The 26,531-nt window shown below is 34.3% G+C and overlaps 1 protein-coding gene across 6 annotated transcripts in view; it reads left to right on the top strand.

Moving 5' to 3' along the window:
- The window catches only part of LOC145284509 (electrogenic aspartate/glutamate antiporter SLC25A13, mitochondrial-like), a 169,067-nt gene that overhangs the window by 67,319 nt on the left and 75,217 nt on the right, over nucleotides 1-26,531 (top strand). For all 6 annotated transcript variants that reach the window (XM_080133392.1, XM_080133394.1, XM_080133393.1 and 3 more), the window contains 2 exons: nucleotides 14,600-14,746; nucleotides 19,477-19,618. In XM_080133392.1, the coding sequence (XP_079989518.1) occupies nucleotides 14,600-14,746; nucleotides 19,477-19,618 (289 nt within the window). The remainder of the gene's footprint in view (nucleotides 1-14,599; nucleotides 14,747-19,476; nucleotides 19,619-26,531) is intronic.

Below are 26,531 nucleotides of genomic sequence, written 5' to 3'. Positions count from 1 at the left end.
GATTTTATGCAAACACAACAATTATTACTTTCTTTTTTTTTTATTACTGAAAACGTTTTTGAAAATAGAATAAATATATTGCTTTGTAATAAGTTCAATGAAATCTCATGCCATTTTGCTAATGGCTTTGAAGTTTGAATCTCCTACATGCTAGAATAAGGTGGTCAGTACTCATAGTTGATGTGACATATTGCAGTTTTATGTGAAAATGAACTTGGATGAAAAAATTTAGGTAATAGGTCAATAGTAATATAATATATTTACAACAGAAAAAGAATGTATTTTTTATAATAAGGACATTTATTAAAGCTGCTGTATGACACATCTATAAAATCTCTGCTCTTTTGAAATGAATGCAAGGAATGTAACTCTTAAAATATCTTTTAGGCAAACGAGATGAGGGTAAGAATTATTTCTCATTAAAGTACAAAACCGTTTCCATATTTGTTCTCTACTAAAAATATTAGACATTAAAAGAAAAAAGTGAAACTAAGCGGCATTCACCTTAGGCAGAGTAAATCGAATTTCTCCAAAGGAGATAGTTTCTAGATAATATCAAATTCTCAAGTGATTTTCGGTGGCATGCATATCCTTGTCAAAGGAGATGATGTTGACATCCTCTGATGCATGGCATTTGGTATTCTCAATTAGTTACCCACCTAGTACTAACCAGGCTCAATGTTGCTTGACTGGTGATCTAATGAGAACTCGTGTGTCAACGTGATTATGCTATATCTAAATATTGGATACTTTTAGAGATTATTTAAGATATTAACTTTTTTCTTTTAACTTGAATCTTTTAGGATTACCACCAATGGTGTGCTGTAATGTTCTTCTGCTATCAGTGTGTCTAGAATGTCTTGCTGTTGGCATCCATCTGTCTCCTGAGACAAAGTTCTGTGCCTCAGATTAGTCCATTGCCAAAGTACAATGTCTGCTGTGATTGTGCAAGCCTATCCAGAGTCGACAGGTTCTGTTGCAGTTGCCGCAACATAGGTGGTGTCTGGTTGTGAGGGCTCTGTAACCCTCTCCCTCCATTGCTAGTCTCTCCTCATTCCTCTTAGAGCATGTTTTTACAGCTCTTTTCTAGCACCTATGGTTTTCAGCCATGAATTTTCAGCCAGTTAGATGAATTCCACTTCCCTCATATCTTGCTTACAGACATCCTTATAGTGTAGGACAGGTTTTCCTGCTAGTCTGGATGTGGTTGCAAGCTTATCCGCAAAGGATATCCATTGTCCATTTGCCTAGCATATCCAAGTCACCAGAATGTCTAACACTAACATTGTGATACCTTTTTTTTTTTTTTTTTTTAACATAGGAGTCACCACTTATCAATTGTGATTTGTTATATAGTTGTTTCATTAAAGAGTCTTAGAGAGAGACTATTATAAGTGATGCTTTTTCTTGTGAGAGTTCTTATTAGTAATGATACGAGTCTTAGTGAGAGTTCTTGTCTTATTACATATGATGTTGTATCTTAGAGAGAGAGATGTGTATGTAATGACATTTTATAACACAGACATATAATAACAATACAATTTACCTTTTTGTAGAAATCACAAACACAAAGATGAGCTTTATCACAAACACATGATGAATTTATTTTCTTACGACCGGTCGGGATTTCCTCATTAAGAACTCAAAGTTTCACATTTTAGTTTCTGAAGTGACGTCTCGCTTCAGACGTCCGCCTGTCTCTGAGTTTTCTCACTGCCCGTCTCCCCTGACTGTCTCTCCTGACTGACTCTCTCTCTGACTGTCTCTGCGACCAACTAACTCCCACTTCCTATATTGAGAAATCCATGCATCCCGGCCACGTGAGCAAAATTCACGTGTTTCAACATGCGCGACTTTGCACGTTTCCGACATTGATTTCCCAATAACCTATTTTTCTTGTGTTGTTTCCACAAAGGAATTTAACCTACATATCTAATTTATTTAACCAATATTTTATTATCCACATTCTTTTAACAATTGAATAGTTTATTTATTATTTATTTCATCCGAATTAACAATTTACTGGACATTCCATTTAAACCTATTGTTCTTTAAAACTTATGTCCAGGGTTCGATTTCTGCTTTCTCTTATTTTCATTTTAACTAATCTCTCTATTTTTATACTTACATGAACAGGGGACAGCTCTTATCATGTAACAAAAGGCCACTCGAGGATAAGGGTCAAAGAGTGTACAGCAGTCAATGGGACAATATCATAGGAATCGTTAGTAGTGGAAATTTGGTAAATTGGATTATTTAAGGGGAACAGCTCATCAAGAACTTGTTTACATTGGACTTGAAGACAACCATATTGTAATCAGCTGGAAAGCAGGCAAATGGAAGACAGTTCCACAGGTGTACAGTTCTAAGAAAGAAACTTTTGTTCATGGAGTCTACGTTTAGGTTTAGGCACGGATAAATAGTGGGGGAAGTGATTGATAGTGTTTTCAGCTAGACGAGTATTTCTCATGAAAGTTTGGTGAGGAGTGACCATAGATTGGAGCTCAGACGAGTACTTGCCATAAAAATAACAAAGTAGAGATAGGCTCGCAACGTCTCTTCTGTGAGAAAGAGGTTGCAGGGAAGAGAAAAGGGCATCCCCTACTAGGCTACAAAATCTATTTCCATCTTAAGCCTTCAAATCTTTGGGAATTTTGTAAATGAAAGATTAAATGATATTTAGAAACGATCAGATTGCTAAATTTTTACATTCAGTTTTAATTGTCACAATAACTGCATGCTTCTTCATTTGTTATGTAAGCACTGACACAAATTGGCATAGTTGGAGCAGCTCTTATGGAAATTACGAGTAGAATGTTAGCTGCGTCCAAATGGATTTGGATAAAAATTGATAATAGCCATGGAAAAGAAATTGGTGGAAAATGAGGCAAAGGATTCAGAAGTAACTTTGAGCTTTTCGTGTCTTTCACAACATTTAACGGCTTATTTATAATGGTGCGGCAATATGATGCCTACTGTCATGTCATTGAAAAGAAAGGTGGTAGATTTTTTAGCAATATCAGTACAAGTAGCTGATGGCTTTCAATGAGATGATCTGGCATGTTCGAAGTCAGGTTGGGATTGCTGTCTGAGCCAATATGATGCAAAATTTGAAATCGTTAATGAGGACAGTGCATCACTGAAGATTTCTCTTGGAGGATTCATATTAATGTATTTCATGATTCGGGGCAGCCATTGATAATTCTGAACTACAGAAAATATAAAGTTTAATAATATTTCTGTTAAAATAAAAATAATGCACTATGTGCTCTGTATATGTGTGCGTGTATATATATATATATATATATATATATATATATATATATATAGGGAGAGAGAGAGGATCAAAGAAGTATATAAGGATTTTTTAAATGGACTTTTCAATGTAATAAAAAAAACTCAACATTAAGGTGGAACTTAGATACAATAGGAAAATATATTATAATAGAAAAATATATAATGGTGTATATAGATTTATTGGTCAAGTTGAAACAAAATAATGCAATACAGTGTGTAAGGGTTATATATATATATATATATATATATATATATATATATATATATATATATTTTTTTTTTTTTTTTTTTTTTTGCCTTGAAGGATTCTTAGTAATGTATTTCATGATTAGGGACAGTCATTGATAATTCTGAAATATAGAAAATAAAAAAAGTTTAATGATACTTCTGTTATAGTAAAAATAATGTATAGCCTCAAATACCTTATGCATCCTGTATGTGTGTGTGTGTATATATATATATATATATATATATATATATAAATGGGAAAATCTTATTGGAAATGAGCTTTACATAATGCATTTTCCTTTTCTAATTTTTATATATTTGAAGAAAGTAGATAGTGAAATATCCCAAAACTGTATAAAAGGCCTATTTGACATAAGATTTTCCATTTCTCATTTATGTGATCTTGTTGAATATACCCCCCTTCTCAGTAGGTAAAAAAAACTGTTTTAAATGGGTTTGACCTTTACTCCTGATCTGAAATGGAACATGTACATCAAGTCTGTTGCCAAGGTCGCTGGGAAAATGGTGAGATCCTTCTACCACTCCAGAAGATATCTCACAACTGATGCAATTCTCTATCTATATAAAAGCCAAGTATGTCCAAGGATGGAGTACTGCTGCCACCTGGGCAGGAGCTGCTAAAAACAGCCTATCCTGCCTTGACAGAGTACAAAATAGACTTTGTGGCTTAGTTGGGGATGCCCTTTTCTCTCCCCTGCAACCTCTCTCTCTTACAGGAGAGATGTTGCAAGCCTGTCTTTGTTTTATCGTTATTTTCATGGCAAGTGCTTGTCTGAACTCCAGTCCCTGGTCCCCCTTCGCCAATCTTTCACAATAAACACCCGTCTAGCTGGAACCACTGTCAATAATTTTCCCCACTCTTTATCTGTGCCTAAATCAAAACGTAGATTCCATGAACAAAGCTTCTTTCTTAGAACTGCATGCCCGTGGACCTCTTTTCCGCTTGCCTGTTTCTCACCTGACTACAACTTGGATGTCTTCAAGTCCAACATAAACAAATTCCTGATGAACTGCCCCCTTCAGTAAGACACTTTATCAAATCTCCAATACTAACGATTACTACAACACTATCCCATTTATTACTGTACATGCAATAACCCTTATCCTCGAGTGGCTTCTGGGCCTTGATAAGTAAAGAAAAAAATAGGTGCCTTAATAAATTCTCAATAAAAAAAGCTTTTTCCACTAATATTCATCAGGCAGGAAACATTTGACCTGTCCTAACAGCTAAATTTCACTCCTTCACTATAGATGTCTCTAGAGGCCAGAAAATTTTCTACCATAGTAGATTCTTTTCTTCAATCGCTTGCTTTGGGGTTCCTCCCCTATTTTCTGCTTCCAATAACATGTTCATATTTTAATGTAATGATGAATAAACATTTTGCTGCCCAACTCCCCGCCCAGGTTTCCCCTTCTATAAGACAATAGCCTCTTACATTTCAGTGGCAACACACCTTGCTTTAGATGGACAACACCAAAAAAGTAAAATAATAAGTAATTTATCTCCTGATGAATGTAAGAAGACCAGTTAGAAAAAATCAACTTTAACCCACCTTTTTTTTTTTATTATTTTTTTTTATTTTTTTAGAGCTGTCAAAATTATTGATACTTCAATATTTTTCATATCTTTCTGGTATAAGTTATTTATATTTCCAATGCCAAATTTTCTTCCTCTGTCTCTCCCTTTTTTTGTTGTTGTTGTCCGTTTTGTACTTGTCTTCTCATTATGCACCTTTTTGATCTCCTTTCAAGCTATCCTGATCAGATTTTTAATCTACCTGTTGGCATGGTAACAAGATTGACTTCCCTTCCTTCTACATTGTGTCCATTTCACTTTTAAATTGTCACCCCTCCCCCAACTCACCATGCCCACTCTCTTTGTTATTCCTTTTTTTTTATTTCTCCCTTGCTTTGTCTGGTCTAAAAGTCTTTCACATGCGATGTACAGGGCAATTCTTATTGTGGTGTTGTAGAACATTTTCCCTGGTATTGAAAATTGTATAATGTCATATTATATAGTGCCATTGTGTATGTGTATGTGTATATATATATATATATATATATATATATATATATATACACTTGTCATATCAAAATGAAAATGCTATTATTGTGATATTTCTATGAACTACCCATAACCCCTTGAGTCACAGTAGCTACAGCTATTTATTCTACTTTGATTTTATTCAAAAATTTCTTTCTCAGAAAGAAAAGAGGGTTAAGTAAAATAAAAGCAGTCCCTACTTTCTCTTTATGAACTCTTCTATTACTTAATCAATATATATTTTTAGCTGATATATTGGATTTCATTCAAATTACTTTCCATGAGAAATTAATAAATATATTTTAAGAAACGTTTCAGTAATTCTTTTTTTTTTTTAATTTTATTTTAAATCACTTTAATAAATCACTGTTAATATCAACAAAAATTTCCAGATTACATACATACATACATACATACATACATACGTACATGTTTCTGTAGAAATATATTTTCTTATAATATATACCAATCCTTATTTAAGAAGCTCAATGTAATTACAGAGCAATATAGAGAATAGATGACAAAAAGTTATATTCCAAAATTCATGATGTTGACCATCTTATAATTTATTTATTTCATTCAGTTGACTTACACAATTCTTGACATGAGTTAAGGGCATAATAGATTCACTGATTGATATAATAATTGATTGGTTTTGGTGCTATAAAACAGATACTGTCAAGAATTGTATAAGTCAACTGAATTAAAGGAATGAATTATAAGATGGTCAACATCATGAATTTTGGAATATAACTTTTTGTCCTTTATTCTCTCTTTCTCTCTCTCTCTCTCTCTCTCTCTCTCTCTCTCTCTATATATATATATATATATATATATATATATATATATATATATACACACACACTAGCAGACCACCTGGCATTACTCAGTTGTAGAATATATTTAGATGTGATATGTTAGTTTATGCAGATTTCATATTTATTACTATAAAGCCAATAGTCTATTAATTATTATATTGTACCCAATATATAATAGTGATTTAAAAAGTAAAAAAATAAAGATATGCCAACAAAACATTTAGCTCTCCGCCATTATTTACTACCATCTGAGCTAAGTCCATATAAAAACAGATAAAATAATGTTGTTAAAGGCATAGACGTATATTTGAGCATGCATTTAGTCAACTTACGCCTGTCAAGTTCTAATCTTTTTCAATTTAAACCTCTTAGCAGCTATTTTTACCAGATAAAATCCAAAGCGAATTTGTTTCATAGATTTAAATCCCCTATATATTAAGTTTTAAATCTGTAGAAAAAAATTTGACATAGTAGTTTGGTAGAGGCTATTCTGCGCGCACACACACACATATATAACTATATAATTATAAAACTCTGGACTTGCCTTGCTTGCTTGCATCTGGTCTTCAATGACCGGACAATTCCATCTTTTAAAAAAAAAAAAAAAGGGATGACAGGTGAATTTATGTTCGTGGCATAGCAAGGCCACAGTGGAGACAACCAAAATAGCAAAACTGAAGTTGGCCTGTAGGACATTATATATATATATATACAAATGTAGGCAAATTTGGTCATTGATTTGAAAATATAGGGCTTTTTTTTTTTTTTTTTTTTTTTTTTTTACCAATTGTCATAAAATTTTAACCATAGAATAGTATTATAGTTTTCGAAATGTCTGCAAATTTACATGTACTTTTGTCCCGTAGAACCAAATATATGAGCATTTTAATATTTAATTTGGCTACCAGTATAGATACATCCATATAGAGATAAACCACCTTTTTTGGCAATTTTATAAGTTCCAAATCTCAGTGACTATTGATCAGAATTTACCAAAGAAGGCTCATTGAAGAGGTAATAATCTGAATTGTGTAGTTGGCTATGTAACATTTACCCTTAAGATCACACATTAAGCGATCATCCATCATCCAGGCCTATTTTTGGCACTTTTTTACAGCCATAAAATGCTTCATATTCATTTGTTTTCCTAGTTTTGCATATGAATTACAAAATATCTGATATTTCTCCAAAACCTCTGACCTTGATGGAACGAAGACTAAAACTTGCTGCTATGGTTTCTAATGATCTGAAATAACAGCAAGGGGAGACTTGATTCCAAATATTTCTTATATGTTATATCTCCCCTCTTTAATTTTACATGCATAAAGTAAATTTCACAGTGTATAAAGATTATTTGATACTGGAGATATTCATAATTGTACCCTATATCCAAAAGATGGTAGATATAATGTACGAGAAATATTTGGAATAAAGTCTCCTCTTGCTTTCAAAATTTCAGCTCATTTTTTTTTTTTTTTACACAGTGATCACCACTTATCAAGGCCCGGAAGCCACGATAAGGGTTATTGCGAGTACATTACGTTAGTGAGGAGATTTTATGAAGTGTTTAATTAGGGGGGGCGGTTCATTAGGAATTTGTTAACATTAGACTTGAAGACATCCAAGTTGTAGTCCGGAGGGAAGCAGGCAGACGGAACAGAGTTCCACAGGCGTGCAGTTCTAAGAAAGAAGCTTTGCTCATGAAATCCGCGTTTTGATTTAGGCACAGATATAGAGTGGGGAAAATTTTTCACAGTGGATTCAGCTAGACGGGTATTTTTTGTGAAAGATTGGCGAGGGGGGACCAGGGATTGAAACCATAGCAAGTTTTAATCTCCTCTCCAAGGCCAGAGGTTTTGGGGAAATTATGTACATAGGCATGGTTCAAAGATTAAGGAATGGGGATAAAGTTAAGGAATGGGGGGGATGTAATAATCGACAGAGAATTGTTTCTATTATAATAAATGTGTAAATCTGCACAAATTAAAATATATTTAAGCGTATCTTGTGACCGGGCAATGCCGGGCGGTCTGCTAGTACTAGTGTGTGTGTGTGTGTGTGTATATATATATATATATATATATATATATATATATATATATATATATATATACTAGCAAAAGTACCCATCATTGACTGGGTTCAAAAACAGCCTACAGAAAATGGGCTCTGATTTATGAAAGTATGATAGGTTATGAAAAGGAAGGGTTGTAAAGAGATAGCTTCGAATTTGGGGGTATCAAAACCAAAGCAAAATATGATGTAAGTAAAAATAAAATAGATAAACCCCATAATTTATTATACCATACCTGTTCACACTGAAACACTTATCACAATATTCTATGGATCTATATTAAAAAAAACCTTGTTAAACTTTGTGACATATTTCCATTCTATGGGGGTCAGGTGTAAACGAACACCCCATAATTTTATTATACCATATTTCTTAAAACTGAAACATAATTATCAAAGTATACTTACACAGATAGATATGAAAAGTCTTTATTAAAGTTTGTGCCTATTTCCATTCTATGGAGGCCAGGCGCGAATGCAGACCGCACAATTTTATTATATCATCCTTATTTAAGTTAAAACATACTTATCAAAGTATTCTTATTTACATCTATATCAAAAACACTTGTAAACGTTTTTTTTTTAAATTTTTCATTTTCATACTTTGTGGACTAGGCGCGTACGCAGACCCCACAATTTTAATGAATCATCATTATGCCAGATAAAAAATACCCATTTCTGTGTCTCGATACATCTATCATTATATGTGATCAGTTTTCTATAATAGTCAATCATATGGGAGCCTATTCATGACCAGACACACACACACACACACACACACACACACACACACACAGACGTTCAGTTTTATAGTTATTTATACATATATATATATATATATATATATATATATTACTTTTACATGCAAAATCCGATCCCACATTTTGCTAATTCCTGCCCTCTGATGAGGAGAGTATTTCTTTGAAACTCCGTGGATTAAGGACTATTCACTTATCTTGTGCTTCCTTTTTAAAATTAAATATGTTTTTAACTCTTTTTCAACATGTCTTTTAACATGGTTTATTAATCATTTGTTCATATATATATATAACTACTTAATTTACTCACATAAAATTAATATACGAAAGTATAGATTTATGCGTAAACTTTAAGTATTTACTTCAAAAGTGCTCAATACGTAGAAAATAAACAAAAATAAATTAAATAAACATGAATATACATAAACAATCACACATATGTATATATATATATGTACACATATATATATTTATATATAAACTAACATTAAAAAAAAAACAAAAAAACACTAACCTAAATGTAAAACAGATCAAGAAACAAAATATCCAGGCTATATAGAGCACACACAAAGGAACAGGTCAACCAGAGGTCGAATAGGCCTTTGTCCGATAAGTGCATGCCCATTGGCTGATACTAGAAAGCTGATTGGCTAACTAAAATCTCAATAGAAGATGCGCATATAAAAACAACCGCAGAATTCGCACATAAGTCTGAAGAATCCTAGAGTGGATGAAACACGGAATGTTCAGTGTAGCTTAATCGCCATATGCATTTTATAACTTACTATATATATATATATATATATATATATATATATATATATATATATATAGATCTTTAATCCCAAGGACTTTGTTGTTGGAAAATGTCTTTTCCATAAGTCAGTCAATTTCTTGTAATTGCTGTATTAGTTGGCTCTCCAGAATTTATGCTAGTTTTCACATGGAACGATGTAGAGATTTTCACATGTAGAGATCATCATTACATATATATATATGTGTGTGTGTGTTGTGAAAGTTTTCATTTTTTTTTTTCTTTTTTTTTTTAATCATTTCTATACTTTTACCAAAATGATTGACCTATTATTTAAGTTAATATTAGTGTTTAAAAATACTGTATAGTTTTCGAAAAAGATTGGAAGGAAAACTAGACGGCACATACACCCATATGCTACGAACAGTATTAAATATCTTAGCAAAATCATCCCACTAAGCAGCAACTTGATGGCAACCTACTTACTATATCTAATACCATCAGGGAGAGATACCTACGATTTGCCGGTCACTGTCTGAGGAGCAAGCATGAATTAGTGAGTGATGTATTGATATGGACTCCACGATGCGGACACGCAAGCAAAGGACGGCCTAGATCCATGTCCATCCAGCAGATAGCACATGACGCCAACTGTGAACCTGAAGATCTGAGGCAGCTGATGGAAGACAAGAATCTGGAGAGGAAGAGTCACATTGCTTCGAGCAAGGAGCCTGTCCTGATGATGATGATGATGATGATGATGATAGATAGTAGAAAACAAAGAACTAAAAGAAACATCACAAATGCATGTGTTTTTAAAAACCTAAACTTACTGCATCTACTGCATATGGGTTTTATCGTTTCCTTATAGTATACATGTACACCCATATAACACCTCTCTCCCCCATGAAGGTGACGCAACAGCTATCCAAAACTGTTGGCTCAGTCAAAAAAGATACATCCCTTCTATTCATTCACCACGTCAATTTAGTGGCATCCTGTCTCTGTTGCAACACTGTCGTGATACGTAACTCTTACGGTTTTTATATGGGAAATTAACTATACAAACCCTATATATCCACACCTACATCAATATATTACTACATAAGGAAAAACAAAAAAAAACTCCAGCTAAATCACAAATTCCTAACCCGACAAGCAGCAAAATTCCACCCCTTCATTCTAAAGTTTTCGAGATTTAGATGCCGAAAAACATTCCCTCAAACTGTTAGACTTTTGAATTCTTTTTCCGATTCCCTGACTGTACTAACATGACGAAATTTAAATGCAATGTGACTCAACTGCCTACATAGGCATGGTCCTACATAGTAGCCTCTTACATTCAATTGGAGACAGCTTGTTTTAGGGTGAACAAGGATTAAAAAAAAATGCACAAATTGAAACTTTCTTTGTGTTCGACTTACATCATTGTATATCAGTGGTTAAAAAAATCCGTTTTTTGTATTTTCCAAAAACTCTGTATTGTGTGGCTTCATAAAACCCAGTATTGCCCAGCTTCAAGGTGGAACAAATATTAGTCTGATTTTTAAAAAAATTAGCAGTAGATGCAGTAAGTTTAGGGAACTATATCCTTTCCTAACCAGCGGAGTGTTATCACTGTTGACTAAGAGAAGAGTCTATCAAGTATGTGTACACTGTGTGATGATGTATGGAAGTGAAACCTCACCAGTGAAGGTTGAGGACATGCATTGCATGGCGAGAAATGATGAGATTGTAAACAATGTGAGTGTTAAAGACAGGTTTAGTTCTGATGAGGTTTAGAGGAAAATTAAACCTGGATAGTATAGGAAGATATGTACAAAACTGCGACATTTATTGGGTAGGTTTCTACCAGTATTTGGTGTAATTTTTGATTTTGGAACTATTATCCTGACACCACAAATGACCATTTAATGTCAGCAATTTTTTTTTTTTTCTTGTTCTAACTTAAGACTCCATGCTTCTTGTGTTTCAAAATAATTAAACTCTTTAAATTAGTTAAAACATAAAAAAAAAATTATCCGGGTAGGTAGATGAATAACCTATCTTGCCTTTGATAACTTTTCTTTGTCATATATTTGTTTTTTGGCTATTTTTTCACTTTCTTTATACTTTAAAATGCCCTAAATTTTTTTAAAGCAAGTACACTTGAGACATTCGTCCAAAAACTCTTTTCTCTCTTTCTATGCATTTGTGAAATATGTTAATTTACTTGATTAAAATAGGATTTATCTATAAATAATGGATTGCAAATTGTGTTAATAGGTCAGAAAGTGGACGATTTTTTCAAACATTTGCATTAAAACAATTTATGTTACTAATATTAATTTGTTTTATGAAATTTTTGGATAAAATTCTTTTAATGCATTTTTTTTTATACACAGACTTTTTGCAGAAAATAAGCACACTAAAAAGTAAATGACACAATAATACGCTATTGAAAATAGAAGAATACAAAAAAGAAACATTGTAACTCCTCCATCCCTAAAAAGAAGGAAGAAAATAACTGTTCTTTCTGGTATTAGTATTTGAATTACTTTTTTAAATAAAATATTTACATGATGACTCCTTGAATGATTTCTAACTTTAAATTTCATATATGAGGGTCGTTCCAAAAGTAAAGCCTCCTATTTAATTTTTTTTTTTTTTTTAACTAAAAAAAGTTGAAGAGCTACAAAGACAGGAATGGTACCATAAAAACGAGTGACCTTTTGTGCTCCAGAATTTATTTTTTGTACGTAGTCACCACAATTCTCAGTGCACTTTTTGCTGGGAATTCAATGATACATCTCTGCTTCTGACTCGCGTCAATGATGGAGGTTGTTTTTGTAAGTCTCACATTGTCAGTATCTGCAACAGAGCTGAAACAGTTCATTTATTATAACAATGAATTTCCAATCTCCTCTGATCCAGTCAGCAGAATAAAAAAAAAAATAGGAGGCATTACTTTTGGGACGCCCTCTCATATGACAGTGTTATTTCCTAGTTTACTCAAGGCATAAGCATAGTCAACATCAAAAACCAACTGCAACCTATTTGTGTTAATGAAAACTGGTGTAATCTGTTAAAGATATATGACTATATCATCTGTTCTGTTTTTGGTCAGAGAAGGAGAAATCCTCTACTGGTGATGTAATTATAAAAATAATAAATATCAGATTATGAAAAAAAAAAAAAAAGAATTAAGTGTGACGAAAAAATAATAAAATTAGAAATTGGAAGTTTTGTCACAGATGCTGTTGTAAATCGTTTGCTATGCATTTGGAAATGACCGGTACTTGTTTAATTTTTATTTGATGGAAGATTATCACAAGGTTGATATTGATGGTTATGAGAGTAGATAAATAGTAGCGAGTAAAAGCGGATGCTACTTTCTCTTTAGATTTGTTTTGGAGAAAATATAATTAAAAAAATAGAAAGAGGACCATTAATGAATGATTTCTAGAAACTTGCATAAGTGCTTAAAGTAACTGGAGTGTGGAAATCTGAATGTAACATCAGATCTTTTATCAGGTGTATCTGATAGAACTCTGGAATCTATACAGAATTTCAAACAGAATTCTTTATTCTACGTGTAGCATATTCTCATTCAGCTAGCCATGATTGGATAGAAGCCTTAAGTAATTCGCAATTGTATTCTTAGTATCGCCTGCACTGAGGATTGAGTGTTCAACCTCCAGAACTTTAGTCACTTAGAACTGAGTTTTACCTTATTTGTTACATCGCAACAAGATACCCAAAGAAGGTTGGGGGTTACATTGGCTGAAACGTGAAAATCACACTTAAAATAAAAACGGTTGCCTAAATATCAAATTCAAATTATCGATCCTCATCTAAAAAATTCAGAAATGTAATATTTTGAAGACTAATTAGAAATTTCTTTTCAATAATTCTAAAATAAATTTGTATGACTCACTCAACGCAGTACCACTTATGTCTGGCTCAATTCTGTTGTTGGCATTGTTTTTTTTGTTTTTTTTTTTAATTTATTTTTTTTATAGAGGGACCACATGAAGGTTGATAACAACCTTAATGCAAATAGTCCTATGGAACAGACAGGATTAGAACATGACACACCCAGGTCATTAGTTCACATTGATATTTATTTTTTCATGGCCACCTCCCCTCACTATGATAAAATCAAAATTTTGTAAATTGTAACAAGAAATTAAAGCACAACGTAATCTCCAACCTTCTTCAGGTGTATCTTGTCGAACTTCTTGTCCGTAAAAGTCAGACGTAAGTGACACCTTTTCTGAAGGTTGAAGTTTCAATCCTTAATGTGGGTGACACTCAAAATACAATTGTGAATTACTTAGGACTTCTACATAGTCATGGCTGACAGGACAACACATTGCACCCCCCCCCCCGAAATAAAGGGTTCTGTTTAATATTCCATGCAGATTCTCTGAGTTCAAGATACCCCTGAAAAAGGTCAAAGGTTACATCAGTCAAAATGCTGAACGAATGATGCTCAAAATGAGAACAATCCGAGTAATACAAATTATCAGTTTTTAACTCCTATTAAAGCATATATGGTGTTATGTGGGCATTTTTATTCTTGTATTTTTAATCATTTTATTTGAAAGCTTCTTTTTTCTTTCAGGACTTCCATGAAGAACATGCTCTGCAAGCCTTTAGGCGTCTTGATGATGATCAAACCGGTTATATTTCTGCCATGGATTTTGAGAACATCATGTTGTCGCTGAAAAGTTACATGCTAACACCTTTTGTCAAAGATAATTTAGTTACGGTAAGTTAATTTTTAAGACCAGTGACATTCCTCCTTTGAATTTATTTCAGTTTGTTTCCTTATTAAATGTTTTTTTTTTTTTTTAATTCTCCGTGTATGACAGCTTTTCCGTGTTCTTCTAGTCTTGCTGGGAGGGAGGGGAGGGGGTGCACGTTTCACCTTTGTAGCGTAAAATCAAAAAATCAACCCTAGCAGACTATATATGGAGAGAAAAAGGTACCCCTTCCCGAATGTGGGATGCTGTTAAAATACTAGATATAGAAGAAAGATGGAGGATTAAAAACCTCAAGGAAGCAGCAAACATGGTGGATAGCAACAACACCCTAAACCATACAAGTATTAAATTTAACCGCATTTGGAATCCATTAATTACAAATTTATTATTTATTTTTTATTTTTATTTTTTTATTACATTTTAACCCCAAACAAGGCACATCGCCACTTTGATGTAGGGGGCTACCATCAGGGACATCAGCTACAGGGGTACTGTGTAGGAAGTTGGGCAGCAAGATGTCGGTTCACGTTACGCTTGAACTTCTACATGTCAGTACAGTTGGGGAAGCAGAGTCCCGGAAGGGAATTCTAAAGTCTAGCGGTTCTGGGGAAGAAACTACTGAAGTAGAAGGCTCTCTTACATCTAGGGATCTCTATTGTGAATGGGTGTGATTTAGCTGCTTGTCGGGGGTATTTATGTCGAGGGGGGGGTACAAATGCTTGCAGTTCATCAGAGAATTCACCGTTAAAGTACTTGTCGAACAGGCAGAGGAATGCAACATTTCATCAATGGAACAGAGGCTAAAGCTTAGATGACAGACAGTTCAGGACCTATCAGGTTGGCGACTCTCTTTTGAACCTTGTCCAGGAGCAAGAGACTAGTAGCAGATGCACCAGCCCAAATATGATAACAATACTCAATACATGGGCGAATGGTGGCCTTATAGAGGTACAGGATACTTTCGGGCGTTAGTAGCTTTCTAGCACGGTAGAGAGAACCTATCTTCTTCGTAGTGGTACTGGCAATACTCTCAATGTAATTGTTCCAACTCATGTTTCCTGTGAACGTTATGCCGAGGAGTTTAAAAGATGTACTTTAAGATAAAGAGTCTTTGGCCATTGCTAATTGGTGGTAGAGAAGGTTTCTTGTAATTATTGAAGGAAACAAGTTTAGTCTTGGCAGCATTGAATGTGACCATCCATTTTTGTCCCCATTCCACTACAGATTGGAGGTCATCCTCTAGTGTTTCTGCTATTTCCTTAGATATGTGTTCATTTGTTTTCCCCTCGTGCCTGTTATAGAGAGTGGTGTCATCAGCAAATATACCCATCTCTGAAACAATTTTATCAGGGAGGTCATTTCTAAATATTAGAAATAATAAAGGTCCAAGGATAGACCCTTGAGGCACTCCCACATTTATATCATATTGTTTAGCTATACGACCGTTAAGGACAACCTGGATTTTTCTCTTATCTAAGAAGGATTTAATTATGTTAAGTATTTTTCCAGTGATACCGTTTTGATTTAGGCACAGATAAAGAGTTTGAACTGGACTTATGTCAGTTAAATCTGTGGTACGCATGCTGCCTTTGCGCAATGGCAGTGACAAGTTCCGTATTTATATGGAGAAAATAACAAAAACAAATACGCCCAGCCCAAAGGAGATAAAATAACTTTTCTTAGAGTCGCCTCCCTTACACTGTTTTCTAATAAAACAAAAACATGCATGGTATGTCTATCCATGGTTTTGTAAAACATTTTTTGGTACTTGTACAGTTTAATCAAGGCATTAAAAAATGAAAATATATAAAAAAAAAAAAAAAAAGGTTATATTGTACATATCCTTTATAGAATGAAGTTCTCAAAAAAAAAATTTCACTTAATTTCATCAAGTAGGGTTTTTTTTAAACAGCGAAAAAACAATTTGTTATGATACTGAGCAAAATATTCGATTTTTAGGAAGAAAAGCTAGTATTAAACTGAGTTATCTTCCCATGGCATTTAAAAAAAGAATTCAAAGATGGCTACCTTCAACGCACTGTCATAAAAATGTGTTTTTCCTCAGTAAAAAAAAAAAAACTACTTGATCAAATTAAGTGAAATTTTTTTTTTTTTTCAGGGATCTTCAGTCCAAAACGGATATGTACAATATAACTTTTTTTTTTTTTTTTGTTTTTTTTTTTTCAATAATTTCATTTTTTAATGTCTTGATTAAACTGTGCAAGTACCCATTTTCCCCCTAAGATTGACAATTAGGGTAAGGATTCAGTTAAAAATTGAATCATAAGAAAGTTTTAAAGATTACCCTAGTGCCCCCTGAAAATTGAACTTTTTTTTTATATAATTCATGGACACGCGTTCAATCCCACGGTCCTATTTCTTACAATATAAAGCTACTCCCCCCTTTCCTTAGTTGAAAAAAAAAACATGGAGTTCACACCCGATGAAGGTTGTAGGTTTCAACGACCAATACATTGTGCCAATAGCATCCAAGATGAAAATAATTGTCTGAACAATCAACACAATAGAAACATTCATATCTCATCTAAAAATTTAGAACTGCAATTATTTGGTAATAAAAAAATAAGAGTTTCAAAGATATATATGGTCTGTGTAGTGTTATGGGGTAAACTGGTATACCTATTTCAGAAATAATGAACTTATCCAGAAACTATAGGTACATCTAACAAATTATAGGGTAGCGATTCATGGCAGTCATGCCCCCCCCCCCGCCCGAATTATGTGTGCTTTTGTAAGACTTTTGTTAATATACTTTTCTGCTAATTACATCACTGTGTTTGTCTTGATTATTATCGGTCTGCAGGGCTACAACACGGCGATGAAGAATTCGAAACTTACACCAATGTTTATGCAGTTTAGCAAAGATATTAAAAAAACAAAGATAAATAAAAATTCTCTATTACGTTATGGGAATGAAGTTCTCGTAAAAGAAAGCTTGCTTAATTTGATCAAGTAGATTTTTTTTTTTTTTTTTTTTTACATAGGAAAATCAGAGTTTAGTCAGATCCTTCACAACGCAGACATCTTGACTATTTTAGTTACAAGGTGGGGCTGCGAGGGGAGATAACTCTAATTTTTGGAGTTTGCCAAAATTCACATGAAGTTCTAGTAATTTTATTAATAAAATTATTAGAAACTATAAAAGTAATCTCGTTAAATATTGCCAAACTTCAAGAATTAGACAGTTATCTCCTCTGGCGCTCCCTTCTTCATAGTTAAAATTGCCAAGATGTCTTTGTCGCGAGGAGTCTGATTTAAATTTGATTTTCTTATGTAAAAAAAAAATAAAAGTAGCGTTGGGATGATTAATTGGAAATTGAAAAAATTTGTGCCTATCTTTCGATGCCAAAAACGATTCTTTTAATTGTTATTATTATTGTTATTATTTATTTATTTTTTTTTTTAAACAAAATTTTCCATGGCTGGTTGTAATGAAAAAGTAATAAATATTGATTTTTAAACTACCAGTAAAACTAATACCTATAGGTCATCACCCACAAGTGTATTTTTCCATTTGAGAAAATATCTGCATGGTCAGTATGTGTTTTAACAGTAATCGGGAATAAATAAACTATATTGTTAATTATTTAGAGATTTATAAAGAATTGGAATTGATAATTGTATTGGAATTGGGGAAACATATTGTGGTAAAATTAAATTTTTGTCTTCCTTTGTTTACAAAACCATTTGGCGGAAGTGACAGTCGACATATTTTTAGCTACGGATGACCAAAACTGTATAGAATGAACCTTTTTTTTTTTTTTTCTTATAGAAGTTTTATTCAAACAGTCTTTATGGACTGGGTTTTTTTTTTATGAACTGTTTTTCCCCCATTAATGTTTTTGAACGTTTACCTAACTTTTATAATAAAAGTTAGGTAAATGTCGATATCGAAATTTTAAAATTAACGAGTTTGCCAGGCTTAACTGCAAGACTGCCATCAATTTCGAAAACTTAAGTCATGTTAGAAAAATTTTGTTACAAATATCTGATTTCGAAAAATTTTGTATTTTTTTTATTGTAAATTGGTTTATCATTTTATTATTGAATAAAATTTCAAAGTGATAAATGGAGAAAAAATATCTTGAAAAGAAAAAACACCTCGTTTTTTTTTTGTTTTTGTTTTTTTTAATAAAACAGTTCTAATTTTGTTTGATAAAACAGTTCATAAATATAAAAAATAAACAAAAAAAAACGGTCCATTAAGTTCAAATAAAGACTGTTTAAATAAAACTTCTAAAAAAAGAAAAAGGTTCATTCTATACACTTTTGATCATCCATAGCTAAAAATATGTCGGATGTCACTTTCGCCAAATGACTTTGTAAACAAAGGAAGACGAAAGGTAAATTGCAATAAGCCCCCACTAAAAAAAAAAAAAAATCTACTTGATCAAATTAAGCGATTTTTTTTCTTTTTATTTTTTTTTTAATGATAGCATCATTCAGTAACACACATACACAATAGAGATTTTTCTTTATCTTCATTTTTTAATATCTTTCCTAAGCTACATAAGCACCCTTACATCATTATAGTATTAACTGACTATTAAAACAAAACAAAAAAAATCAGTGTGTGTGTGTTTTTTTTATTATACAAGTTTATTATCGTTTTTAAATTTTGAATACATTTACTTCTAAAACTTTTATAAAATATATTCAGTTTTAACATTTTAAGAAATATCTTATTGATCACGTTTTGATATTTCTATTGCAGGTTACTTTGGGTGGTGAACGTCATCGTCAAGTCAGCTACACATACTTCATTGCCTTCATTTCTTTACTTAACAACATGGAGTTGGTCAAGAAGATATACTTGGCTGCTTCTCAGAAGGATATCAACCGGGAGGTTACCAAAGGTTGTTGTCCAATGCATTTTCTTTTTATATATTGATATTTCAGAGTAAAAACTTTTATTTTACTTCAGTCGAAGTTCTCAGAAATCAAGAGGCCCACTACATGGAGCTAACACAAACTCTATATGAGATATAAAGATACTCGAATGTTCCACTTAAAGTTCTTTATCTCTCAAGCATTGAGTTAGTAAAGAAATTGAGAACATATTTTCCTCTCCCCAATTGACCATTTTCATATGTTGTAGTATATATTACGTTTTGGTCTCTTGGTCTTATTGGATTCCAGGACAAGAATTTATCTAGTCTGGTGGAGTATCCAGCTTCGTGCTGTTACTTGAGGTAACATCACTTGGAGAAAGTGCACCATTTCTTGTAAAAACTAATGTAAGTTAGCCATAATGAGATCTTATTTGGGCAGCAAATACTTATGTGATTTTGAATATTTAGTCAAGGTTTACTTCTAGGGAAAAAGTATCCTCATGCCAGATTGTTCTGACAAACCCCTGTACAAAGAAACCTTAGACACTCGAGGATAGTGTCTAGTAGGCATTCAAGTTCTCTCCAGTAGGCATTCAATGTTTTATGTGGGTGCATGTGCTTTTTTAAGATGAACATATATTTGGGTGAACTATTGTAGGATAAATTATACAAGATAAACCAAAAATCATCCGATCCATTTGTAGGGTTTAATAAAAGCAAATTAGAAAAGATCTGTAAGGTTTTTAGATCAGGGCTTTGTGCTACCTTCTTGACCAAGTTACTCTCCAATTCTCCAGAAAAAAACCCAAAAAAAACTGAGGCTTTTTATGCAAGCCGGCATGTTAATTTGCATGTGTAACATGTGAAATCTCACGATTTCATAAGATTTTCCTGTTGGCAAAACTGATAGAAGACACCATCTTTCCCCGTTACACTTTTCTTTCTAGTTCACAGCCGGAGAAAGGTAAATCATTTTACTACAATTATCTATATATCGTTATCCGTATTTACTTTGGCCGTTATCATGCTGTGCACCCCTAAAAACGGAAAAGGGAATATTCCAAATAAACCTTGTCACCCCTTAAAAGGAAAGTGGAATATTCCAAATAAAACAAAAAAAATTGGTATAGCTTTTAAGGCAAAGTTAATAAAAAATAATTTGTTCTCCTTGGCCTTTTGGCCAAGATCAAAGTGTAGTATCTGTTCTTCAGATGCTACATTTCAATTTCTTGTTTTAATTATTTGGACTACTGTTCTCTTGTAAAGTGTTATTCTCCCATTTCAACCGATGTAACCTCTGACCTTCTTCAGATATATCTTGTCAAATTTGGAAATCTTTCTTTTCGAACTTGGAGAATCTGAACAGAACCCTTTATTTAATCCAGAGATAGCATGTTCTCATTATCAGTTATGACCAAGTAGAAGTCTTGAATATTTCACAATTGTATTCTTAGTATCGTCCACACTGGGGAGTGATCCTGCAACCTCCAGAAGAATGTCAGTTAATGATAAGTAAAATTTAGTTCTATGTATAAGCAAGGTGAGCCAAAAGAAGGTGGACAGTAAAGTAACATTTATTTAGAGATCACCTGTATGTAAAACTATATGTAATAAGACAATTATATTATTGAAAATTGTATATAATTGTTTTATTACATATAGTTCTACATACACGTCATCTTTAAATAAGTGTTACTTTACTGTCCACCTCGTTCTGTATACGTATATATATATGTATGTGTGGAGATATGAAAAACGAACAAACTAAATTATATATTTCATCTTTATTTCAAAACTTCCTCAGGATGAATAATTTGGAGAAAATAAAATATCAGTCCAATATATGAAGATATACTTGTGTTTGTGATGTGAAAAGGATATCTTTTGTTATATTTCAGAATGAAAAAGGCTGTTGGCAATTCATGTGTATATATAGCATTGTGAAATGGTGAGGGTTTTTTTTACATATGGCTGTTAAGGATTTGAAAAGAATATGATGCAATTTTTTTTTTAATTTTCTTCCTTTGAAGATTGTAACATTGGATATGGGGCAGCCAAACCAGCTGCCAACATTGCCCTGCTTTTTATTGAAACCAACCGAGAGCTCTTTTTAGCATCCTCGCTGTTCCTTTAAGAGCAATTGTCTGGATCTCTTTTGCACTTGGTTCACCAGGAATATTAGTTAGATAGGACTTCAAGTTCTTCTCCATAAGCCCTGTGGCACCTATAATAACTGGTATGATTGATATATACCTAAGATTCCAGTTTCTTTTCCTATCATACATGAGACCTTGATTGGAATGCATATGGCCATTACAATTAAAATGTTTGATGTGATATTGAAATGAAATGAGTGTTGTTTTTATTGCATAATGATTGATTATATATATTAATTATTATAGATATTATTTTCTGTTGTGTATGTAGAGGATGGATCACGTTAGCTATCCGCATAGCGAACGATAGGTGCCCGCTATTGTTAAGTAGGGGAATAAAGAAAGGTCGCGTGGTCTCCTTGCCATGAAATGAAGACACAAAATTAGCCGGTATTATAAACACCACCAAATAAATTTATTTACAGCAGATACAAAATAAATGATAGTAAGAGTTCAGTGATAGATTATAAGTAATGTTACTTGCGTTTATAGTTTTTGAGAGGTCGACAGCGAGGTCAGGGGCGAACTGGTGTTCACCGGACCAGAGAGCATTTATTGTCACATCTGCACTATTTGATATCCAGCAAAGAACGAGAATGAATGATACACACTGGAAGTAAATGTAGCTGTATCGCCCCCTGGTGGCAAATAATGATATTACCAGAGTTAAAAGGGGGATAATCGTGTTTACCTTAAGGTCATCCGTTTGTGTTGATGTGTTCACTAGAGTGGCGAACACGGTTTCCATATGTAAATAACCCAAGTTAGGTTCTTTTAATAAACCTCTATATTGTTTAATTGTATTTGAGTTTGTAATAAGTGCTGGTTCAAGAAGTCTTCGTCGAGATTTATTTAAATGAATTTAATGAGTTCAGCTTGTTTGAAGTTAAAAGGATGACCATACTGCAATGAATGAGAATAATGCATTCAGGGAATTACTATTCTTTTATATCGGCATGTTATCGGCAGCTCCAGTAACTCTCGCTTCTCCTATTTTGTCATTCAGTCCTCATTCAATGAGTGATGTTTCTAACAAAGGGTGAAGAAAAAGCTGCTTAAAGGTCGGTACTACTTGATGACCAGTAGTCTGAGATGTCGGATATTTTTCTGTCTTTGTCTGTCCTTGTTGCCATGTCACTAGTAAGGGTGCTGGAGGTAAACGTTTTGTCTGGGCTGACGTTATCCGCCTGATAGTCAGGGACCCGAACCTTGGATTAACCACTAAGGAGGCTGTCCTATCAGCAGGCGCAAAGTACTGGGACTGCTGTATTGCCATTTGGTGAGTGGATCTGGACCATGCAGTAGTCTCTGGTGGGGCCTCTCGATGCCATACTAGTGGGTAATTGTTACGGCTTTACCTTTTCGTGTGCTACAGATAAAAAAAGATTTTTCCTGTCTTTTTCTCTCTTACTTTCCCTCTCTGTACTGCTCTAACCAAGTATGCCGACCTATTCCACAAATCCTAAAACCTCAACATGAAATATCTCCAGAATAAAAACTCGATTAAACCTAGAACCCCATCTTCCAGCGTAGACCCCTACTACCAGGTCTCCTTCTCCAATATCAGGGGTCTACGTTCCAACCTTCCAGAGGTTGAAACCCAATTACAGGAGACGAAACCGGACATATTATTTCTATGTGAAACTGGAATAGGGCCGACCACTTCCCTAGATGAGTTCATAATTAATGGATACTCCAATTTAACAGCTAAATCTGACTCCCAAGATCGCCATGGGCATGGAATATGTGCCTACATTAAGGATGGCTTCCCATGTGGCAGGGATATCTCTAGAGAAGATCCTAATTTACCCTATATGTGCTTCAGGGTTGCACTTGCTAACACCACTGCATTTATATTTGCCCTCTATAGGCCCCACAACAGCGGAGTTACTATCTTTAAGAGCATATCTGAGAAAATAGACCACATACTGTCTTCACATCCCTCGGCTAACATCCACATCTGTGGTGACTTCAACGTCCATAACGTGGAATGGCTGACCCATTCAAATAAGACAGATGATGAGGGGAGGTTTTGTCATGATTTTGCCATTGCTTATGACCTCACTCAGATTGTTCGCGAACCCACCCGTGTGCCCGATACACCCAATCAATATGCAAGCCTCTTAGACCTTTTTCTTTCAACTTCCCCTGAGCTATGTTCATGTACCGTTCATTCTCCTTTAGGATCCTCCGACCACTCCGTCGTATCAGTTAAGATAAAAACAAAATGTAAGAAGCCATCAGACGTACCCCTCCACCGTACTGTATACCGATACTCTATGGCTGACTGGGATAGCTTCCGTACATTCATATCTGATTTACCTCTGCACTCCATGTTTAAAAAGGAAGTGTCCTCTATAGTATCAGATCTGACCGAATGGTTAATTGTAGGCATAGACCAATTCATACCATCTAAAAAATTTCAACAAAAACCTAACAGCCAGCCATGGTTCTCCCCAGAATGTGCTGCTGCTATCGCGCACAGAAATCACTTTTTCCATAACTACCAACGTAATAAATGCACTGAGACTAAAGCTGCTTTCAGGACTGCCAGCAACCACTGTAAAAGAGTAATAAAAAATGCAAGAGAGCTATATGCCCAGTCTGTTAAATCCAAGGTAGCTGATCAGCGGCTTGGTTCCCACCAGTTTTGGCAAATAACAAATAGGATCCTGAACAGAAGTGTGCGTTCTATCCCAACCATTATCAATGGACCAGAGGTTATCTTGTCAGCGTCAGACAAGGCCAAACTATTTGCAAAGAACTTTGCAGCTAATTCTACCCTATGCGACGAAGGCCATCAACTCCCCATATTTCCTCCTATAACACAGAACAAGCTAGGTAACATACAAATATCCGTGCATGAGGTCGCCAAGCTAATAAAAAACCTAGATTCCAGTAAAGCAACTGGCCCTGATGGCATCCCAATTATAGTGTTAAAAAAGCTTCAACCAGAACTTGCTCCCATACTTACGAAACTATTTAAGCGCTGCCTTAAGGAGAAGTGCTTTCCGACCCCCTGGAAGACCTCATCAGTTTGCCCTGTATTTAAGAATTCAGGTGATAAGTCATCTCCCTCTCAATACAGACCAATAAGTCTTCTCTGTGTTATGAGTAAGTTACTGGAATCAATATTAAATAGAGAAATAGTCAACCACCTCAGTAGGAATAACCTTCTTAGTGACACACAATATGGTTTCCGCTCTGCAAGATCTACCGCAGATGTGCTGACGGTTATATCCCACAGGATTAGTGAATCTCTTGACAAAGGCTTCCTTTCTAGGACAATTGCTCTTGACATATCAAAGGCCTTTGACAAAGTATGGCATAAGGGTTTATTTCACAAGATTTCCAGCTACGGTATAACTGGAAATGTTTTCTCAATCATTAAATCATTTCTCTCCGATAGGCTCATAAGAGTAGTGGTAGATGGACAAAAATCGGAGGCCTGCAATATAAATGCTGGAGTCCCTCAGGGGTCAATCCTCGGCCCAACTCTCTTCCTGATCTACATCAATGACCTCCCTAAACACATACTTAAATCATTCGTTGACATCTATGCTGATGACACGACCATCTATGGCAACACATCAAAGGCTGTAAATGACGAAGTTCTCTCGGATTCTCTCTCCTCTGATCTCGAGCGCGTGGTTCAGTGGGGGAAGATGTGGCTAGTTACCTTTAATGCATCTAAAACCAAACTCCTATCCTTACATCATCAACGCTCTGATCCCCAGCTGGCATCAATTGTGATGGATGGCTCTCGTCTGGGTGAGGCCCCGTGTTTTGACAAGCTTCTGGGTTTGACCTTTACTCCTGATCTGAAATGGAACACGTACATCAAGTCTGTTGCCAAGGTCGCAGGAAAGATGGTGGGATTCTTCTACCGCTCCAGAAGATATCTCACTACTGATGCAATTCTCTATCTATATAAAAGCCAAGTACGGCCAAGGATGGAATACTGTTGCCATATCTGGGCAGGAGCTGCCAAAAACAGCCTATCATGCCTTGACAGAGTACAAAATAGACTTCGTGGTTTAGTGGGGGATGCCCTTTTCTCTACCCTGCAACCGCTCTCCCACAGAAGAGACGTTGCGAGCCTATCCTTGTTTTATCGTTATTTTCATGGCAGGTGCTCGTCTGAACTCCAATCCCTGGTCCCCCCTCGCCAATCTTTCACGAAAAACACCCATCTAGCTGAATCCACTGTGAAAAATTTCCCCCACTCTATATCTGTGCCTAAATCAAAACGCGGATTTCATGAGCAAAGCTTCTTTCTTAGAACTGCACGCCGGTGGAACTCTGTTCCTTCTGCCTGCTTCCCTCCGGACTACAACTTGGATGTCTTCAAGTCTAATGTTAACAAATTCCTAATGAACCGCCCCCCCCTAATTAAACACTTCATAAAATCTCCTCACTAACGTGATGTACTTGCAATAACCCTTATCCCTGAGTGGCTTCCGGGCCTTGATAAGTGGTGATCACTGTGTAAAAAAAAAAAAAAAAAAAAAAAAAATCTCTTTTATGTTCGTTAAGTCTTTTCTTCAATCAGTGTTAAGTTTCACCAACGTATATTTGATGACAATTATGGCATGGGCAGTATATATATCTGTATTAAATGTGTGTTTGTTTAGAAAATTTTTTGCCATTAATGTTTGTTTTATAGTTTGTGATATAGTTTGCATTATTGAAATTCCTAGTTTGTTTAGAGTGTTGCAAATTGTATTATTGGTGTGGGTGGGTAAAATATGATGAAACTTATGGAAATAATTATTCCAGGA

Source organism: Euprymna scolopes, chromosome 9 (genome assembly GCF_053919585.1).
Source record: "Euprymna scolopes isolate OS-2025 chromosome 9, ASM5391958v1, whole genome shotgun sequence".
Classification (NCBI taxonomy): domain Eukaryota; kingdom Metazoa; phylum Mollusca; class Cephalopoda; order Sepiida; family Sepiolidae; genus Euprymna; species Euprymna scolopes.
This window is presented reverse-complemented; position numbering and strand designations above follow the sequence as displayed.